Source organism: Pelodiscus sinensis, chromosome 16 (assembly GCF_052426305.1).
Source record: "Pelodiscus sinensis isolate ZL-2025 chromosome 16, ASM5242630v1, whole genome shotgun sequence".
Lineage (NCBI taxonomy): Eukaryota > Metazoa > Chordata > Testudines > Trionychidae > Pelodiscus > Pelodiscus sinensis.
In genome coordinates, this window is record NC_143067.1 from 18,010,123 (window position 1) to 18,032,197 (window position 22,075).

The window sequence follows — 22,075 nt, forward strand, 5'->3', positions numbered from 1 at the left end:
AAGGAAGTGTTCAGCCAATTCTGCCTGGAGTCTACTCCTGATCACTCCCACAGTGTATGTCTTTGCCAGATGAATAAAACAGCACAGAATTTAGACAACACAAGTTACAATCCATATGCCAAATTCATCATTACTTCAATGGAGTTATAATGAAGATGAATTTGGCCCTCTCGGTGCATTTTGAAGTAATGATATTGTGTTAAAGTATATCGATAAAAGTGCTTTTCCTAACCCAGTACATACCAATTTTATGATGTCTTAGATACAATAAAGAAATCCACATAGCCACGTTCATATACCTACCTTCTTGGAAGTGATGTCGTCCAGGTCATTTGAGCCATCTCTGTTCTTAATCAGGATTTGATTCATGTTTGAATTGGGATCTGCTGTCCTCTGACCTGCATTGCATTCAGTTTCAGAAGATGGTTCTGTTGGACTTTTCCTGCTACGAAAGCAGAAAATGTCGGTAACAAATATTTAGAGCTTCATTAATGAGAGATGTGTTTTCTGTTCACATATGTTTCTAGACTCTTCATAATCATTTCTACATCTTCCCTCTTCCTACCCACCCCCGCCCCAGCAGGGATGTGTCTAACTTTTGAAAATATCTGAAGCATAAGATTTTTGACAGGCAAGAATTATGATGTTGCCCTCAAATAACTCTTTGGGATCTCTCATGAAAACATTTCCAGTCTGGCACTTTCTATGTGATACACAAAAGAATAACATCCAGGCCACAGCAGAGCTCAGGCCAGTTAGCATTTTAGCTCTTACGTACAGCTATGACTCTTTCCTTAGACATTTCTTGGCGTGCCAACTGAAGGTGGGTCACAGATTTTGTTGCTGATTTAGAAAACAGAATCCCTAAACCTCCAGGTATTCTGAGCTGCAGTGAGTCCATGAGACAAATATACATTGAGACGGAAATGACTATGCAATCCCAAACTACTTACTCATTTTCCAAGACAGGCTGCACCTCTTCTCTCATCCTAGCTTCCTTATTCCTGTCTTCTCTGTCAGACATTGGAACGTTAACAGGAAAAAGGCCTTCCAGGAGGTCTATAGCAGTTTTTCTAGTAGGACGAGGGATGAGAACATCAGCCAGAGAATTGTCCTTGGCGATGATCTCCATAGCAAGTTCTTCATATCTCTGGTCTTCAAGGGATTTCAGGCTCCTTTTAGGAAAGTCTGTCTCCTTTTCTGGCAGGACACGATTCTGGCTGTCATATGCTTTTTCATTGATGGATGAACTACTGATTTTATTTCCTTGCTCAGACTGAGCTGATGATGGTAGGTGGCAATTTATTTTTTCCTGGGAAAGTGCAATATCATTTGCCTCTAATTGCTGCACTGGGTTTCCCTTTGAAAAATTGCCAGCCAGAGATTTTACTCTGCATTCTTTTTCCACCTGAGTCTCTTCATTGCTTCCTCTTCTGGGGAGCAGAAGAGGGATTATAGGAGTTACTTCCTTCACATCTGGACAGCATGAATTTACAACTGCACAGCTCTCTTTGGCTACGTCTAGACTACAGAGTTTTATCGGAAAAAGGTACACAAATTGCGCTCCACAATTTGCATACCTTTTTCCAACTGTTTTTTCAGAAGAGGATTTTCCAAAATTTGGCTCATCTACACTGGGCCAAATTTTGGAAAAATCTCCTCTTTTGGAAGAGCCCCTTTTCCTTGTGGAATGAGGAAGACAGGGCTTCCAAAAGAGCACGTCTGCTCTTCCGATAAAAATGTTGGAAGAGCAGATGCATTCTCTGGACCCGGCGGAGTTTAGACATAGCCTTTGTTCTCATTCCTACCACCAAGACTGGCTTGCTCTGTCTTGGGAACCTGGGCTATGTCTACATTGGCCCCTTCTCCAGAAGAGGCATGTTAATTTCCAACTTCAGAATAGGGAAATCCGCGGGGGATTTAAATATCCCCCGCGGGATTTAACTATCCCCCGCGGGATTTAAATAAACATGGCCGCCGCTTTTTTTCCGGCTTGGGGAAAAGCCGGAAAAAAGCGTCTAGACTGGCGCGATCCTCCGGAATAAAGCCCTTTTCCGGAGGATCTCTTATTCCTTCAAAGTAGGAATAAGAGATCCTCCGGAAAAGGGCTTTATTCCGGAGGATCGCGCCAGTCTAGACGCTTTTTTCCGGCTTTTCCCCAAGCCGGAAAAAAAGCGGCGGCCATGTTTATTTAAATCCCGCGGGGGATATTTAAATCCCCCGCGGATTTCCCTATTGTGAAGTTGGAAATTAACATGCCTCTTCCGGAGAAGGGGCCAATGTAGACGTAGCCCTGAAGTTTAAAGGGAAGAAGAAAGAGATTACATTCACTGTGGACAATCACTGCTCCATCAGAAGTACTGGCAGATAATCAGGACATACATATTTTCATAGCTGCTTCTTTCAATGTCTCAGAGCTTCTGGATCTGTGATAAGCACTCATTTTGCTTGAGGGCCGGGGGTAGGACCAATGCTAAATGTGCAACTTCACTGACCCTCCCATTTTTGAGGTCCTGACTTAGGCAGCAATCTGCCATTTCTAGCTCCATCCCTTAGAATTAAACCCACTTTTAAAATGTTCAAAAATCCTCGTGTACACTGACACCTTGAGATGACTGCATAATACCTAAGTATCATGGTGCTGCTTGCTATCCTACTGTCCCAGATGCAACAGGAAATAAACAAAGTAGGAGGAATGTGGTTTAACTAGCACATGGCTTTATTGAGTAACCATCTGCAATAACTTGTGCAGTACAGGTCATCTTTTCTTTGAACCATTTGCTGTCAGCCCCCACAGTTCCTTTAACCTTATCTCAGTGCTGCTCCTGGGATCTCACTAATGTCTCTACGAAACTGAAAGCTTTGTAAAACGTGATATTTAAATACCGTAATGGAGAGCTTCAGTGCAGCTAAATGTCTGCAGAGCTCTGTAGTGGTGTTGCTTTGCTCAGCTCCTACATACTGCAGGATCAGACTGGAAAGTGAGATCTGCTCCTGTACTTGAGGAATGACACTTAAAACAGTGCAGCCTCAAGAGACAAAACTGAATTTATCCAGAGATTTGATTCCCCGGAGTGCAGACGCATTCTCTGGGCACGGTGGAATTTAGACAAAATACTGTGCCCCCTGGGGATTAATACCCCCCTCCCCCCCACTCCCTCTGGTATTTTCTCTAACATATTTTTTGTGACCCAGATGCAGTACTGTGAATGAAAGTAACTTTACCAGGTGCCTTTTGTTTGTTTTCACAGAACAGTATCCTCTAAGGAAGCCCGACCATTATATCTGTTCTTCATAAAACACTCATTTTCTTCTAACTCTTTATTAAAAGAGAGGTATTAACAGCTGGCTGTTTAATATTCTTCTCTTTTTAAATTGGCTGACTACAGATATGGAAGCAGAAGGCAATAGGCAAAGGTAAAACTGCTCCATGTAGCTGAGCACAATGGTCCTTTAAGCCTGAGGAGGGTGAAAAAACCCTATTCCAGAAACAATGAAACAAAGGCCCAGGAAATGAGCAAAGCAGTTATGGGAAAATAGTAGTTGGATGGGAGGAAAAACTCAGGACAGTGAAGGGCCTGGGACCCAGCAGCCCTGTAGTGTAGGTGGGACAGGGTTCTTCTCTCTCTCCCAGCCAACTAAAAGGAGCTCTCTGAAAGTGGGCACTATATATGCTGTCTTCTCCTTCAGAACAGGGGAGATGCAGACAGGAGAAGGAAGCCAGAGCCAGAAAGCTGTGCTCCTTCTGGGACTGGCCAAGAGTGAGGGCCTCATGAAGGGCAGAGTAAGATATAATAGGAAAAAATATCTATGTGGTAGAAGGGTTGGAGTGGAGTATCTACGGTTAGGTTAGGGAGACTGGCTTTATTCTGAACTCTTTCTATTAAATACCAGACTCCAGAACGTGGATGAGGGGGAAGGCATTAGCCACAAAAAAGACTCTGTTGGAGCTGTAAGGGGACTGAAGAAGGAGACCAGAGGTAAGCCGCAGTAGTGCCTCTGCTGGCCACAAGGAGGTGATCAGAAGATAACTATCCTGGTACATTCAGCTATTGAGGTTTTGTGGGATGTTTCCTTCTTGGGAGGGTGGATAACACTTGTTTTAGAGATAAAAGTTAAACATTTATTTAATCCATTCAGTGAATAGTCTCAGGAGTCCAAAGCTCCTTTTGTGCTGGGTTTCCTCCTAAAGTTTTGGGCTTTGAAGCAGCACTTCAAACAGAAACTTTGATGGCAATGGCTACTGACCCTAGGGAATAAATAATTTTAGTCATATTGTATATGATGTATAGTGTAACTACAGCCATTTTAACATGCTTTTAAGTCCACATTTTGTAATAATTTATGTGCACAGCTGAACACACAAAATGTGTTTAGTTTATGTAGTCAATTTGCTTGTGCAATTGGTATGTTTGTTGTGTGTGTGCATGTTATTGCATGTCCAAGTGATCACAATATTTGTCCATGCAATTACCAAATTCATGGTTGCATTAATGCACAAATTAATAAGCACTGACACGGCCACATTATCTGGATCTATGGTCATTCAAATTTCTTAATGAGCTGATTATATACAGTTGCTTCTTCTCAGTGACTATTTTTTCCTTTTAGCTAAAAATCTATGATAACTGAACGGGTCTTATAAAGAGGGAGCACAGAGGAAAGCTGTAGAGATAGCAAAGGATGGGAGCAATAGCTCTGCCTTTCTGCTTGGAATGCTTTTGTACCTGTGACTATTTTGAAGATCACATGTTAAATTATACACACAAAGCAATAATTCAATAATTCAGGAATAGAAAGGTTACCTGTCTTTTTGTTCTGCTTTACTTTGCTTTTCCTCCAAGACAACTTGCAAAGACAATACAGTCAGGCGAGATTCTGGCATGTCTGTCCTTGAAACTAAAGTATCACTTTGTCCACAGACACAGAAAGGCTTTGACATTATTTCTGAGACATTGGTGGTGGGATCATTAATAAAAACATTGTCGTCTTCCACAGAAGACAGAGCCAGGGGAGACTGAAGAGGAGACTCTGAGTCTAATAGTGGAGATTGTAACGTGCCCAAGGAGGAAACACATCGTGGGGGTAGATTTTCTATACTTAAGGAAATGCCGTAAGGCTTTGTTGTACTAGGAAGCCTTTCAAGTATTTGGACTGTTGTATCTAATCCCTTGAGCCCCACAATATCTTCAGTATTTGTTTGTCTGGGCTGATCTCCCGATACAGACTTGGGGCTGTGCAGATCACTTTGATGGTTTGCAGCTGAACTGTTTCTATCAAGTTCAAATATAGGTACTGGCAAGATGTGCAGGCATTTCACATGATGAACCTGATCCATGCTTTGGCTCAACAATGAGAGTTTTTCTGAAATTCCAATTTCTTCCATAGACTTTCCCCTTCCTTTAGCTGTGCCGACTCTCTGCTTTTCATCTCTAATGCGGTCTTTTTCCTCTGCCAAGTCGACTTCATTCTTTGAGGGAAAGCTAAAGTTTCAAATCATATTTCACGTTAGAGAATTACTAACACCGCCATTTGGAGACAGTTTCTTTATTAGATGTAACTGTTTAAGGCATGTAAAATAGAAACCTGACAAGTCCTGAAGCTGGCACTTGTGCTCTAGGCCCACCAATAACACAGGGGCTATGTCTGCGCTGCAGAGCTTTTGCGCAAAAACAGCTGTTTTTGTGCAAAAACTCGTGGAGCATCCACACTACAAGCGCATTTTTTTGCATAAGTACAGTAGATCGTCAGAAGACAGGGCTTTTTGCACAAGAGTTATTCCTCTTTCTATGAGGAATAAGCCTTTTTGCGCAAGAGTGCTTGCGCAAAAAGGCGTGTGTGGACTGACAACAGGGGTTTCTGCGCAAGTAACCCCTATTGGAAAAACCACAGAAGCTTTCTTGTGCAAGAGCGTCCATGCCAGTGTAGATGCTCTCTTGTGCAAAAAGCACATGGCAGTGAGGACGTGCTCTTGCACAAGAACTTTTCGCGGAAGATCTCTTCTAAAAAATGTCTGGCACAAGAAGCCCACAGTGTAGACGTAGCCTCGGATATTAGAAAAATCATTTTCTCAATCCGGGTTTGAGATTGTGCCACAAAATGGTGACTGCCCAATGTTGTGTTGTGAAGTGTGAGTCATAGCACTGTATCTGTGTGAGGCTGTTGGATTATGATTCGGCATGACCATAAATTGAGACAGCAGCACAACTGGATGGCATAATTACTTCCTCCCTCTCTTCCACCATATAAGGCTTTGTTTAAATGGAGACAGAGCACACAGCAAGCTGGGGTGTACATTTATAGCAACGTGGACCCTGAAAGTTCCATCATGAGGATTTGGATGTACTCCATTTTGTGCGCAGAGGACTAGCGCACTGTGTTTTTACAGCCTGGCTTGCCATGCACTAAGTCTCTGTGGAGACAAACCCTAAGAAAAGCATCGACATGTCAGAGACTCCTTGGGCCTGACTGACAAAATGCCAGAGAGTGTGCTATTGCAACCCAAGTCTCTGCCAGCTCTTTAAATAGCTCCCTGCTGGCTTTTGCCGCAGCTCAGCCAGCTCTTGCCAGAGCTGCGCACCAGTGAGCTCCTACTTACTTCCACCTTTGCTGTGCTCTCATATTTTGGGGCAATTAATATATCCAGACATAGTAAATCTGCACCAGTTTGACTGACAGGTTTGGATTTGTTCAGCGGAACACAGCTATGCTGCACAGTGGCAGCACTTGGTGAGTTGGGAGGTAGAGGGAAAGATTATTGTACAGTAGGCAGCTATGGCTTCCTCTATAAATGCAGTACAATAAAACCTGAACACCTGCATTAACAGTCAGCAAAATCTGTCCCTACAGGATTTCCCTTCTCTTCCATATTCACTTCTCCTGTATTAAGAGGTCACCTAAGAAATGTTTCTGACCACACATGGACTCAGCACACTTCCAGTTGCATTTAAATAACCTGCATACACGAAGCTGCTCCACCTGAATCAGGAATCTCAGCCAGACGACTGAAGTCCTGCAGATGCCGGCTACCATGTATCAAGCAGCTCCACTGTTTACAATGGCCAAAACAATGAGAGTGCTAATGGTGGGTATTAACAAGCAGGTTTTGGTGTCATTTTTTTTGGCTGAAGCAAGACTCGATTGTTCCTCTCTGAATTCTTCTAGGCAAAGCAACAAGGGATTAAAATAGTAGGAGCTTTTCTATGTAAATATTTATTTAGATTGCATATAAGCGCCGTACTAGAGATTACATCATGGACACATTCTGAGAGCATCTCTATGTTCTTCTGTGGGTAGGACTGACCTAAGCTCTAGGTGCAGTTTTTGCCAGAGATCAGATGGTGGAGCTATGCACTCAGACCAGAAAAGAACTGACAGACAGCGGTTTGCAGTATGGAGTCTTTTACTGTACCTTTTTTGTCCCACAAAGAGGCAAAAAATGATTATGAAGGCCACCTAAAAGGAAAGAAAATGATTTGGGGGAACTAGGCTCTGAAGTAATAGCTCTTCAGGTTAAAGCCTTAGATGGCAGATGCACCTCTGTGGGGCAATAGACCTATTCTGCCAGACTAAAAGGCATCATGTGGCATTTGAGCACACACAGCATTTCTCAGCATAAGCCCACGAAAGCTCATCACCTAATAAACCATCTTGTTAGTCTTTAAAGTGCTACACAGTCCTGGTTTTGGTTTCAGCTACACCAGACTAACACGGCTACATTTCTAGCACATTTCTTTGCAGACTCCCAGGCAATGTTGCCTTTTCTGTGCTGCTACAGCACTCCCTGGTGACAAAAGCACAGACTTACTGCCTCTAACCAACATTTCTCAAAAAACACCCCTCCCCCTATTTCAGCCATTGCCGCATAGCAGCACAAAGGCTCAAGAGGGTAACTAAAAGAAGCAGAATAAAGACAGATGTTCTAACCTCTACTTTTCTGTGGTCAGCGGCATAATAAAGGGCTAAATCCTGTGGTCCTTACTTAGTTTTCACTCAGTTCTTACTCAGATAAAACTGCCCGGAACAAGAGGAGAACAGATTAAAAATTCAATGAGAACCTCGGGATTAGCCTAACAACAACAGCTTGGCATCGCTTACAGTGCTGTACAGATATAAACTAACTGCTCCCCACAGTGCCCTTGGGAAGCAGGGAGGAATTGTGATCCCTCCAAACATCCACTCAAAAACCTCAGACCGATGGGGAGCATGGAACAGATGGGAAGAGCACAGAGCTGGGGGAATCAACCTCCAGATTTCTCTGCCACTGACTCCTTTCGTGGTGTTGATTAAGTCTAATCACCTCTGTGCATTAGCTTCTCCACTTATAAAACAGAGGGAACACCATTCCTGTACCTCAGAGGTGTTGAGTGGAATAGCTAATATAAGGTAATCTGACTATAAGCAGTGCTCTTAAATTTCTGCAGTCCTTTGGTTTCTGAGGTAAGCATGATTTCCTCTGTGTAATCTTTTTAAAAGATTAAAATTTCTAAATGGTATTTGGTAGGTTTTGGACCTAATCCTAAAATGTGCTGAGGCTTCAAATAGGAGTTGCAGGTATTTCAGCATCTCTAAGGATCAGACTGTACATTTACAAGGTTCTGAGGTAGACTTTCCTTCCTCCCTCAAGACTCTGGCAATTATTAAGATTACAAGATTATTGGGAATATCCATCTTAATTGGCAGCACTTCCTTGCTGAAAATGCAACACTGCATTTTATTTGCATTGGAGGGATTCCTCCAGTGGACGTGTCAGCCCTCGTCGGATTTCATTTGGAAGTTTATGGATTCATGTATCAGACCATTTCACAGGTGCCTGCACTACCACTTAATGAAAAATCTCTCTACTCATGTCATGTCTGCACTAGGAATTAAGCCATGCTGGAAATAGCTGTATCTGAACATGACTAATGGGAGCAGGGATTTATCACCTGTCAAGAGAACTAGAAATGTACAAAAACCCTGGGATCTGACCCTTTTCCCTCCCAGATGTGCTTGGTGCTTTATCAGAGAAAGCTTTAAGCTGTGGATGTGAACTCTCCAAGCCTGCTTGGATTCACTCTGAAATGGCCATTGAATTGATAACTCTGGACTAAATTCTAAAAGAACTCTTTGCAACTACAAAGCTCGCCATCTCTATTTTGAATCTGATCTCAGAACTCTATTCATGACTGCTATGACACTGATCTTTTAACCAGTACTCTCTCTTTTAAAAAAATATTACTTTCGTTATTAAGAATTGGCTATAAGCATGTATTTGGGGTAAGATCTGAAATATTCATTGATCTGGGAAGTAGTGGGTTTGATTCTTTGGGAATGGCAGAACTTTTGTGTATGACATAAATCAGATCTGCAGTGAGCCTTACCTTACTTTGACTTGGGTGTCAAGGTGGAATGCCTCACCATCATTTGTCTAACAGAGTGACCATGTCTACAGTCAGGATTTTCTCCCACTGTTGCTTGAGCACCGGTGCAGCTCCATGGCTGTGAAGAGCAGGAGGAGCATCCAACCTTGCTCTGAGCCCCGGTGGCTGAGCTACACTAGCACTCTCCACAGTGTAAACTTTTAAAACAACAAATGGTCTGGTAGCTCTTTATAGACTAACAAAACATGTAGATGGTATCATGAGCTTTCATGGGCACCGCCCACTTCTTCAGATGGTGGTCAGCACTAATGGGGCTGCACTGGCTCTACTGCACTGGTGAGAGGTGTTCACAAAAAACTCATTGTAGACAAGGGCCACACGACCAGGTTTAAATTCTATCCTGAGAACAGAACTAGAATTTGGTAAAAAAAAAAGCCGTAAGAGAGACTATAGATTACACATGATTTTATAGTAGCCATTTTGGTATGTGTGTAGAGGGAAATGGCTCAAGCATGGTTTAATAACACTTTTCTGATCCTCTTGCGTACTTGTCAGGGAAACAGGTCTAGAACCCTGATAGCAACAACTGTGTTCCAACATTGTTGTTGCTAGCTAGCACGTTTACTTCCAACATTGGCAAGACCTATACTTCCAAAAATAACTAGGAAACAACAGATGTCAGTTAGGAATCAATCACACTGCGGGGCATCGAAATTAATATCACATGGAATTTACTGTATTGCAAAGAAACATAGGGAATGTAGTTGCCCACTAGAATTTGAACAAATTTCCTAAGCAAGGTTCATCTGGGCAGGGTGGAGTAGTTCTTGCAACCTTACCTGGGGGCGACAGGAAAATTTTCACAATCATGAACTGATGATGCCAGGAAACTTGTACATCTATGAAGGTCCTAAAAATGCAGAAGACTTAACTTGAGAAAAATTGTCTTATTGCTTTTCTATACTCAGCAGACCCCTCCCTCGCCTGTTTAAGTGCTTGTTTCCTTTCAGTCGTGTAATTTCCAACAGTGTCTCCCTGATTATCACCTGTTTCTTTTTTTTTTTTTAAGAAAAATATATGTCTGTTAGGAATCCTGCATTTACTGTACTCTCAAAATTGGGATTTTACCTGCACTTCTCCTGGAATGGAGAAGTACCAAGGAAAGTACATTTTACATGCCTAAATAGAGAAATTTTATGCAGTGGATCAACCCGGCCCCACAATCGATTGAAGTACAGAACTTCAATAATTTGTTTCATGGTTGTTGAATCACAGAATCTTTTGGATTGGAAGGGAATTGTAGTGAGCTGTCCCACTCATCACAGTGCATGACAGTGGTCATTACCGGCACTTGGATACTACAGTGAACAATATCCTGCAGACATATACGACATAATCAAAGTGATGCCATCATCCCTAAATTATCCAAAATACAGTAGAAGAGTTTTTCCTGGCCACGAGGCAGTCAGTAAGGCACATACTGAACTGATTTTAGGTTCTTCTCAAGTGTGCGTCAATCCCCTCTGCTTATAAGAGAATCTGTTTAACCCTCCAACCCAGAAATAACCCACCATTCACAACCTTCACACATATTGTTCTGAAATACTCTTCATCAAGCTAAGCTCGTCTAACATGTCATAATTTGAAAAATTCAAAGCTATGCAATGGGAACATGAGGTTGAAAAATCAAATAGATAGTCTGTCAACATGGCAGGTGAATATTAGCAACACATTCTACCTTGTCTACAGCTCTGAAAATAGGCATCTTTGGTGGGAGTTTCTTATCTCAGTGGCAGTTCCTTTTTCAGGCTCTCTCTTCTCTTTCCCCCCTTTGCTTCTGTTTATTTTCCTTATCTTCTTTTACAGCAATATTGACATATATTGGCCTCCAAATTCTGGCACTGAAAAGCGCATATTTCTGCCCTGATACTAGGTCAATGTTCACTGAGCATGTCAGAAATAAAGCAAATGGCCATTTTGACTTATTCCAGCAGGGCTTTTAAAGTGTTAGAATTTGCCAGAAGCTGCATCATCATATTATGTAAACTCAAGATTGCCATGTAAGGAGGAAGAACAAAAGGAACCATCCATAAAGACTCAGCATTGTAGTCTCTTATGGTGTGTGGTGAGCTGACTGTTGGTAGCCAAGCAAAGTTTTTCGATATATGTAAACTAGATTTACTCGGCATTGCTCAGATCCTTAACTCAATTAATTTTTGTTTTTTTGGAAAATAAAATGAAAATGTTAATGCTTCATTTAAATCATTGCGCTGGGGTGGGAGTGGGCATGAGAGGTTCAGTGTGTAGGCTGTCCTGGAGAGAGAGAGGACAACCCCAATCCTCTCTTACAGCAGCAGCTTGGGGTCAGGTGCGAACGCTTCTCCATGGCTGCTGCAGCTCCAGGGGTGCATGTCCCCTGGCTCATGCAAGTCCAGGTTCGTCTGTCCCCTGCACTCCCCAGCCAATGTGAGGAATGCAGCAAACTGCGCACTTTCCCCTCGCTCCCTGACGAAGCAGAACAGGCAGCAATGTCCCTGTAGGAATATGAAGGGGAAGCTTCAACCCATTCCACCCTCCCTAAGGATTGCTGGGGGGAACAGGGTGGGAGGCTTGGGGCTGGAGCAATTCCACATGATGGAGGCACACCCCCAGCCAGCCCTTTTCACCTGCCTCGTGATTCTGTCTCTTTTCTCTATGGCCTTATGAGAAGAAATCCCATTCCAGGCACATCCCATTTTTTCTGCCGCAACCAAACCCTTATCTTGCTTTAAGTTATAAGAAGCAGCAGCTGTATACCGAATGTGGTAGTCCTAGCTCTTACCATATAGCAGGGATTCTTGAACAGACAGACAGACAGACAGACTGGCTCAAATATGTAGTAGATATCTATATCACCTGCTCTTCTGAGGTATCAGGTAGGAAAATACAACAGTGGTTCTCAATTGTAGTACCAAGTAGACCTTCTTGCTGACCCCAGAATGAGTAATTCTGAGATCTATGTAGTGTGTGGGAATCATATTATGAGAAGAGATGGATCCATGAAAGGTTCTCTCCCTTCTACCAAATAGAGAGCCACTGATCTAGCAAACAGAAATCTCAGTCCTATAAAACAGATTGTTAAATAAACAGTGACAAACACATTCGTTCTGTGACTGTCTGAAGTGTCTGTGAATTGCTTCTACCTGAGAGAAGCAGAAAATCTAATTTCATCGGGTAACCATCAAAAAAAATATCGGTCTAGTCTATTCAGTTATTTTACAGTGGCCAAGTGTGAGATCTGAGCAAATTGGGGAAGATTCACAGCTAAAATGGACAACTATCAAAGCGTGGCAGTTTCTGCTGAGTTTTACTTTGAGAAGCTGGGTTCAATTAAAATAATCAAAAGTGAAACTCAGCTATGGGATGGAAAGCTTCCTAAGAGCCAACACAGACAAACATAAATAAGTACATACATACATACATCAAATATTTGAACTAATTCTGTCAACTGAAACCCACTGATTTCAATCTGTTTTTTCTTTTCAGGCAAAAATAAATGAATTCATTAAAAAAGGTGTTCCCTCCTGAGACTAATCCAGGAGCAAAGTTTTTCTTCTGGTTTTCTCATGAAGATTTGGGATGCAACATGTTTGCAAGCTACTACCCCTTTAGCATCCCACCCAAAAGCTTCTCCTAAAGATCAAATCAGATCTAAAACCTAGAAATCTATCCTGGTAGAGTTTTCAGATGAATTTCTTATCTGCCATATCTGTTTTGTCCCCGAAAGTGAATATAATATTTAGCGTATACATGCTTTTATCTAGGGCAATGCAGTTACATTTTCAGTCTTGAAGCTGAACAATTTGTTTTCCATTAAAAACAATTAAAATCTGCAGCTTGTCAGCAAAGCAGTGTGCATGCCAATAATTAACAGCCATTATGGTCATTAATCAAAACTCATTTTAAAACATTTTGGTAGGATTGCTTTTAGAGCTCATAACAATTAATTTTATATTCTCTATTTTAATCTAGTCCTCCAACCAAACTCCAAAGGAGGTATGCAAGTACGGTTTGCAAACAACTGTGATATTTCCTAGAATAACAAACACATCCTCCTCCTTTTGTTCTTCCAAGTTCCAAGAACAAGATCTCACTAAGGGTCAGATAGTTAATTCCTTACTTCCTTTCATGAGCAACAGAATTACAGGCAGTCCCCGGGTTACGTACAAGATAGGGACTGTAGCGTTTGTTCTTAAGTTGAATCTGTATGTAAGTCGGAACTGGCGTCCAGATTCAGCCGCTTCTGAAACTGACCGCCAGTTCTGACTTACATACAGATTCAACTTAAGAACCCCAAGCGTCCCCAAGTCAGCTGCTGCTGAATCTGATCAGCGGCTGATTCCAGGAAGCCTGGGGCAGAGCAACTCTGCCTCGGGCTTCCTGTAGTCAGCGCTGGTCAGTCTCAGCAGCGGCTGACTTGGGGACGCCTGGGGCAGAGCAGCTGGGGTGCTGCTGGGTTGCTCCAGTAGCGCCGCTCCTCGCACCTCGCGCTACTGGACCAACCCAGCAGCACCCCAGCTGCTCTGCCCCAGGCGTCCTGATTCAGCCACTGCTGAAACTGACCAGCAGCGGCTGAATCAGGACCTGAGGCAGAGAAGCTGGGGTGCTGCCGGGTTGGTCCAGTAGTGCCCAGAGCGGCGCTGCAGGAACAATTGGCAGCGCCCCAGCTGCTCTGCCCCAGGGTCCAAAACAAAAGCCTGGTCTGCTGGGGGGGGGGGGGACACTAGCTGCGCCCCCCCCCCCCCCCCCCCAGCAGACCAGGGACACGGGGAGCAGAGCCGCAGTGGCAGCGGGGTGCCGCCCCTCTGAGGCTTTGCTCTGGCAAAGTCTCAGAGGCGCGGGAACCCGCCCGGTGCCCCTGGTCTGCTGGAGACGGTCTCTAGCAGACCAGGGGCACCGGAGCAGCTTACGAACGGGGCTCTCCTCGCCCCGGAGCTCGCAGGTAGCGTAAGTCGGGGACTGCCTGTACTCACATGAGCAACTAATCACAGGACTCACCATCTAGCCTTAAATTGTGAATTACCCCATAATACAGGGATGGGCAAAAGAGCCTCTATGGGTCGGATCCGGCCCACCAAGCGGGTTGATCTGGCCTGAGGAGGCCCTGCTGCTCCCCCGTCCCCAGGCCAATTAGGGCCTGGCGGTGGGGGAAGTGCACAAAGTTTCCTCCACCCTACCAGGAGCATGCGGCACTTTGAAGCCCCACGTGCTCCTGGCACAGCAGTAGGAGACTTCACGCACTCCCCTGCCCCCAAACTCTGACTGGCCTAGGGGCAGGGGGAACATGCAGTCTTTTCCCATGCCAGGGACATGGGTGCTTAGTGAAAAAGGGGGGGCAAAGGGGCTCCCCCACCCCCAGACCAATCACAGTCTGCGGGTGGGAAAACCCGAAGCATTCTGGCCTCGCCCCTTCTGGTACAGCCCCGGCAAAAAATTATTGCCCACCCCTGCCATAATGACTTCCTTACCCATGCAGGAGCAGGTGGTGATTTTGATCGTTCTCGACCTTTGTTGGATGCAGAAGCCTCTGGCTGAAGGAGATTTTCATCCAACGCACATTTGCTGGTGCAGTTTCCATCAGTTTCCCTGACAGTAGATTTGGGTTCTGAACATACTATCTCAGGAGCAGAAGAACTAGCATTGTGTTTACTGGGCCAGATCCCTAGGGAAATTAAAGCAGGGGAGGACTCTGAAATTCTTTCTGGTGAGAGAAACTGGCAGTCCACCTCACTATTCGAGGTTTTTCTGCTGATATCTAGGTTGGAAGTATTGCCCTCAGGAAGTCTCTTAGCATTCAAAGGCTTCTTCTGCAGGGGCGGTTTGTGCAGGACACTAGCAGGCCTCTGTGCAATCTTTCGTTCCATGTATTCAATAAGTGCAGTATGCTGGATTTGCTTTAACTCGGTCTTGGAGAGATTTGAACTGGCAAGTGCATTTCCTCTGTTTTCTAGAATCTTTCTTCTGGCTACCACTGTATCTTGTTCATCAATTTCATCAGACCTGACCCCTGCGCTTTCTTCCCTCCACAGTACACCTGAATCTTGCTGATCATCCAGTTTATTGAGCTTCTCAGGTTCTGAATAGCACAGTTTCTTTTGCTCTTTCGTTATCCTTTTTCTTCCTCCTATTCGAGCACCTTGTGGCCTCTTTGTTTCTGCATCATCACTGGTATTTTCCAGAGACTTAGGAGGAGGAATCGACTTGATATCCTCATTTGCACTGGATAAGGACAAAGATCTGAGATGTTCAATTGAAGGTCGTTTGGAGGGTTTCTGCCTCAGCCTTACGGGCAAGCTCATCTGTAAATCCTTTCTTTTGAAAGATGTTTCTCTCAGGACCTTTCTTTGAGCAACTTTAAGTCTTTCCTTGTAATCGTTCTTGAAACTCTCATCCACTGATGAAGCAGAGCTCCCCAGAATTACATCATCAGAGTCATTAATGGTGTCATCCCCTGGGCCCCGGTGTTGGTGCTTGTTCTTTTGAAGCTTATTGATTTCCCTTTGTATCTCTATAGGTTGTGCAGAGATAGGGCAATAGCTCCTTGGAGAGGTCTTAGGCAAGGTCCCCAATTCCTCAAGTTGCTGAGTGTGATTTTTGTGACTCAGAATGTTTTTCCCACCAGAAAGGTAGTAAAGGAGGGGAGTTGTCTGCCTGTTTATCTTTTCACTGGCTGGAGCATCCTGAGTCTGCTTTTCAAGCTTCTTTTGAAATTCAAGTTGGTGTTTTCTCTGATGGAGGGGATTTAGGATGTCCTCTTGCTTTGGGTTCATGGTAAGGTCAGGATCACTATTGTTAGCCTGTGTTTCTCTCCTGAGTCCATTTAGAAATTGGGATGAGGAATTATCATTTGGTCTGTAATAAGATGTTTGGCCAGCACTGTCAGAAAATGGAGTATTTCTAAAATCCAATTCCCCATGGTGAGTGGGCTTTGATTCTACACCATTCAAACTCTGGGAGAGTGGTGATTTCTGCAAGTTGATGTGTTGATTGAGAAGTAGTTCCCAATAAATGTCTTTCCTGTTTTCTTCTTTGGAGCCAGAGCACTGACTCTTGTCCTCAGAGCTGTTCAGTTTCTCAGAGACATCTTCACTTGGAACAGGACTGTCCATGTATGTGAAGCCCCCACTGCTCTCCAATACATCCTGATCCAACCCTGAATACTCTTCAGTCCAGCCGGGACAGTGAATGCAGAGAAATTGTCCTTGTTGGCTGGATTCTGAGAGTCTGCTTTGTAAATTTGCTTCTCTAAAGGGTGGTTTGTGTACACCACAGGCATAAAGATACTGTTTGTTCTCTTGTGTATCATTAACAGCATTGAGGTTGGTATGCAGTGGATGAGAGGACTTAGAGTTCATCTCCTCAGGAATTTTATAAGCTTGGACTGAATTCTGAGTACAGAAAAGATTTGGAGTCTTAGCCAAAGAATCGGACTTCAAATATTCTTGAAAAATAATAGATGAGGGTCTGATGAAAACATGAGGTTTGGTCTTTTTTGTGATATCTTGGGATGGTTCCCTATCTTCACTTTTCTCGGTCATTAGCCCCTCGTTCTTTGACCTGGGTACCCATTTTATTGCTGAACTGGAGGGGGAAAGGATGTTGCTGAAGTCCTGAGAACAAGTCACTCTATAGTCAAAATGATTTCCAGAATTAGATTTCCCTCTTGTATTTTCAACGTTTCTGGTAGCTTGATAGCTATGAAGTCGTGCTGGTGGAGATGGTGGATGAGAGGGTACAGCCAGAAGTGATGGAGGCTGATATAAAGTCCCATGCATAGGAGTGCTTCTGTATTGTCCATTAAGCCCAATATTGTCAGAGTTATGATGACTACTCAGCTCCAGTGATTTGTGCTGGTGTGTGGGTTTAGCATCAGAGTTTACTGCGCTGGGATTATAAATACCTCTTACATATTCTGAGTCCATATATGGCAATTGCTCTAAGGGCAGATAATAGTTTTCATTACAATATGATGGGGAATGATATTCTGGAACGTTTGAGCCACCAGAGAAAGAGCTGTAAGCTGAGTCTAAGAGGTGGTCTATGCTGCTGAGGGATTTAAGCGGTGAGAGCCGGTTACCATAATCGGGTGAAGCCACCGGCTCCAAAAGTTCTGCAATTCTACTAGCTTGCTTGAGGTTCCATCTTTCTATCTCATTCTCAGAGGAAGCCATATCTGCTAACAGCCAGCTCCTCCAGGAAAAGAAGTCTCCCGGCTTGTGACTCACTATATTTCATTGTAGTTAGCACATTTCATGTGTAGGTAGATGATCCTGGAGAGAAAAACAAACATTTGAAACAAAGCCATCAAGAATGATTACAGCTTTTGAAAGAACCGCAACTAGGCATTTTAGCACCAGCAAGCATATTTGCATCCCCTACAGTTTCCCCCTTTCATTTCTCTGCCCCATTTTTCCACCCCAACAGATTTCTGCTTGAGCGGCTACCCTGCTCACCCCACCCTGGTTATGATCCTGACTTTAGATTTAGAGCAGTTGTCACCAGCCAGTAAATCTGGCTCTATTGGTACACCCTGGAGCCTCTGGCAGGTGATCCTGACTGGTTTGGCCAGGTGGCTATCAAGTACCAGCTGTTGAGTTGTCCCTCCGCCTCTCCCTCTGCCATGGTCCTGCTTCTTCTGTCCTCTGCCTTTGAGCTGACCTCAGGAGCTTCCTGTTCAGGGAGGGGGAGATATAGAAAAAGACCCTGATGTCAGGGTGCCCCCCTTTGCCCACCCCTGCACCCCATCTCCACAAAGAGGGGGGACGTGACAGGACTCAGGATGGAAGAAGCTTGTTGGCAGCTGCTCCTATATCTTAACATGCTCTGCATACTTACAAAAACACTCACAAAAACACACTGTCTTTCACACTCACCTCCCGACCCAACATATACTTGTGTTGTTACTTCTTTTACCTCTTTCAAAGTATGTTATTTTAAGTTTTAGACTGCTCTGTGCAGTTCATACCTGTGCTGGCCGGAGTAATGATCACCATGGTAACTTTTAAAAAATGTGGGTGTTTTGGAGTTTCTTTTTTACAGGTGGTGCACAGCTGCACGTTTCTTTGATACAAGTGAACATAACAAAATTCATTCCCTCTAATTTCTTCCATCCATGTGCAGAACACTGGCTGAGAGTCTCCTGGAATTGGGTTCAATTTCCTGCAGGGTTCTGCAGCAAAACTGGGAGATCAGCCACTAACAGTCTGGCAGTGCAGTGGGGCTAAGGCAGACTCCCCCTGCCCTGGCCCTGTGCTGCTCCTGGAAGCAGCTGGCACACACCTGCAACCTCTGGTGGAGGTGGGCAAAGGACTCCACACGGTGTCCTTGCCTGCAGGCACTGCCCCCATAGCTCCCATTGTCCAGGAATGGGGAACCATCCCCAATGGGAGATGCGGCGCTCAAACTCCTCCCTAGAGGCTGCACCCTGAACACATCCTCCCCACCCCAGGCTCAGCCTGGAGCCCCTCCCACATACTGAACCGCCTCAGCCCAAGACCAGAGCCTGAATCCCCCTGCACCCTAATCCCCTGCCCCAAACTGAGGATAATGGGAGGAAAGGGGGATGGAATAAGCAGGGCTGGGCCTCAGGAGAGGGGCAGGGCAAGAGGTGGGGCAAGGGTATTTTGGGTTTGAGGTAGATCCTGGTTTGCACTTAAATTTAAATAGTGATCTTATACTTAAAAAGACTGGAGACCCCTGCTTTAGAGACTAGATCCTGAACTGGTGTAAACCAGAGTAACCCCTGTGGGCCTAAAGTCAAAGGAGCTGTAGTGATTTACATCAGCTGAGACTCTAATTCTATACACACACATATTTTAATCAATGGGGTATGTGTGTAAAATTTTACTTTCAGCACATTTCAACCTAATCAGTTTCATATGGAGCCCAGATAACATCTGACCTCTAATAAGTGGAAAAATCCTGGGATTTCATTCTTTGTCTCATATCAGCAATATCTGGTACATGTTTCATGAAGTTCTTGGGCAGGGAAAGGCCTTAATTAGTCACTGTGAAAGTGAGAGTCCAGTGATTTAAATAGAGGAGTGGGCACCAAGAACTCTTAAATTCTAATTCTAGTTGCTTAACTTTTAAAAATAAATATCAATGTCTGTAAAGTCAGACTGAAACATGAACTGTATGTATTTAAACGGGTGACACAGAAAGAAAACATATGCTACTCTTGATTCTAAACATAACTTTTGTGCTCCAACGCCTCTTGAATTCCACTGCAGGGGAATGATGTTTTAAAAAATAAAATAATGGTTCCCAAAGAGACAAATATGAAATTTCAATCCATTTTTTATAACTTGATCCATGAATGGCTCGAGTGCATCCGGTAACACTGCGCTGGTGCAGCTAATGCCTGACAACTTTGTGATGTGTAGAAGGAAAAGGGGGTCAGTCCATGCAAGCAAGGCTGATGAAAGACTCCACTGGGCCCTGGAGGGAGCTGGTTCTGGGGCCCCTGGAAGGGGCGGAGCTGGGGCTAGACTCCCCCCAGCCAGCCATTGAGTGTCGCCAGGGCTCTAGCATGCGCCACTGGAGCCTATGGAGGTGATTTAAAGGGCCTGCGGTTACAGATGCTGCATCTGCTGAGGTAGCAGCGGTGGCAGTTGGGAGCCCCCGACCAGGGCCGGTCCCAACCAACTGGCAGCCCTGGGTGACCTCCCTGGGGGGAGGATTCAGGCCGAAATGTGGTCATGGCCCACCCCTAAGACCGGCTCTATCGGTGGCCCCTTGAAAATGGCAGCTGTGGGCGACCGCCTGGCTCGCCCGCCCCCAAGACCGACTCTGCCCCCGACCCTTTTAAATCACCAGGCCCTGGGGGCAGCTGCTTCCTTCCCCCACCTCCAGTCAGAGGCCCTGCACGCAACACTGAATACAGCAGTTGTTGTAAACAGCACAAGTCAACTAGCCAACTCTTTAGGGTGGAAAACGGGGAATATCTTATTCATTTGAAAACAGAAAATTTAGGGTGGCAGAATGTAATCACTTGAGCTGGAATTTTGGCACGACACTAGGATTATCACTCCAGCTATCACAAAAAGTACTCAGAGGTCTTTTGGATAAAGCAGAGATCCAGACCATTTTACAATTTCAGACTGCACCTGCAATTGGACAGTTCCCCAAACACTTGAGAAAAGAACCAGGCTCATTCTCAATGTATCAAAGTACAAGACATTCGAAATCCTTTTCTTTTTGTCCTGCTATGCTGGTTAGTCTAAGGCACTATTTTTTAGAAACTGGTTTTCAGATTAATCAAGGAGAACTGTTTTCTAGGCAGGAATAATGATTAATCATCTTTATCAGTATAACTGTCACTCTTCCTTCTAAGTAAATAAATCCAAGCCTGGCTAGCACATCAGCACCAATCAAAGGAATGTCTGATGTCTTTACCTAAGGATTTAATGTACATCTGGCTCGTGTGTTTCAAACTCTATTCTGCTGTGTTTATATTCAATTACATTAGCCACAGGGAAAGACATGGCTTTATAAACAAAAGGAAACTAACATAGATTTGAAGAGGTTCCTGTCCTATGCCAAGATGGAACCATTGATATTTAACAGTAGCAGAAACTGCTGGCACCAGTAATACTGAAAAGTAAGTCACCAAAGCAATCATCAGACCCTTTGAAAAATGAAGAGTCTAATATTTTTGCACAGATCATGTCCACTATTTCTGTTTCTCAGGGCTCGTCTTCATTAGAAGAGCGACTAGAAGGAGCCTAGTAATGCTGCGGGAATCCAACAAAAGGCTAGAGCTCAAGTTAGCGCCAGTCCTCAAGTGCTAAACCAATTGCTCTGTGGGTATGTCGGCCCTTGGCACTGGAGGGGAGCATACCAGGGAGGAGACAAGCCCACACTAGCTCTGATAGCGCTAGCACCCTAAAAGAGCGTAGCTGCAGTGGTGTAGGCTAGTCACCCCCACTACATACCCAGTACATAGGAGGTTTTTCCTGAAATCTAATCTAAGTCTGCTAAACTGCAGTTTGAACCCATTGCCTCTTGTCCTGTGCTCTGTGGCAAAAAAGAACAACTTTTCTCCATCTTTTTTATGGCAACTGTTCAGGTATCAGAAGGTCGCTATTATATCCTCCATTCGTCTCTTTTCCAATCTAAACATACCTTTGCTCATATGGCTGCATTCCATCCCTTTGTCCCTTGCCTCTACATCCTTTCCAGTTTCTCTACTTCCTTTTTATACATTGGTGACTAAACTGGACACAGTGCTCCCGCCGAGGCCTAACCAGCACCAAGCAGAGAGTGGCACTGTCACCTCCCGGGACCTGTATGCTATGCCTCTGTTAATGCTACTTAAATTGCATTTACTTTTGTTTTTGCAACATCACATTGCTAACACATGTTGAGGTTGTGATCCACCATAACTCCCAGATCCTTTCCAGCAGTCAGCTTTCCCCTGTTCTCTATGTGTGCATTTGGTTTTCTTCCCTAAGCATAGCACCTTACATTTGTCTTGGTGAGTTTCATTTTGTTGTCTATTGCACAGCTCTCCAGTTTATCAAGATCCCCCTTCTATTAAGCATGCTTGTAAGTGGCTTGTGGGTTTGTATTTCTATGTCCCTATCCAAAGTCAACTGAAGTGGGACTCTTTCCACTGGATTCAGGTGTCTAGTGAAAGGGGTCAAATTAAGGTCACTGTTAATAATATGTTA

The 22,075-nt window shown here is 44.3% G+C and overlaps 1 protein-coding gene across 6 annotated transcripts in view; it reads right to left on the bottom strand.

Annotated features, from left to right (window-relative positions):
• The window catches only part of SHROOM1 (shroom family member 1), an 81,423-nt gene that overhangs the window by 9,501 nt on the left and 49,847 nt on the right, over positions 1-22,075 (bottom strand). For 5 of the 6 annotated variants that reach the window (XM_075900336.2, XM_075900333.2, XM_075900335.2 and 2 more), the window contains 5 exons: positions 14,870-17,671; positions 10,202-10,272; positions 4,806-5,483; positions 954-1,433; positions 304-445 (listed from right to left, as the gene is read on the bottom strand). In XM_075900336.2, coding sequence (XP_075756451.2) covers positions 304-445; positions 954-1,433; positions 4,806-5,483; positions 10,202-10,272; positions 14,870-17,572 — 4,074 coding nt within the window. In that variant the 5' untranslated portion in view covers positions 17,573-17,671. Of the gene's footprint in view, positions 1-303; positions 446-953; positions 1,434-4,805; positions 5,484-10,201; positions 10,273-14,869; positions 17,672-19,302; positions 21,055-22,075 lie in introns of those variants that run through there. The other variant, XM_089769508.1, reaches the window with a different exon arrangement.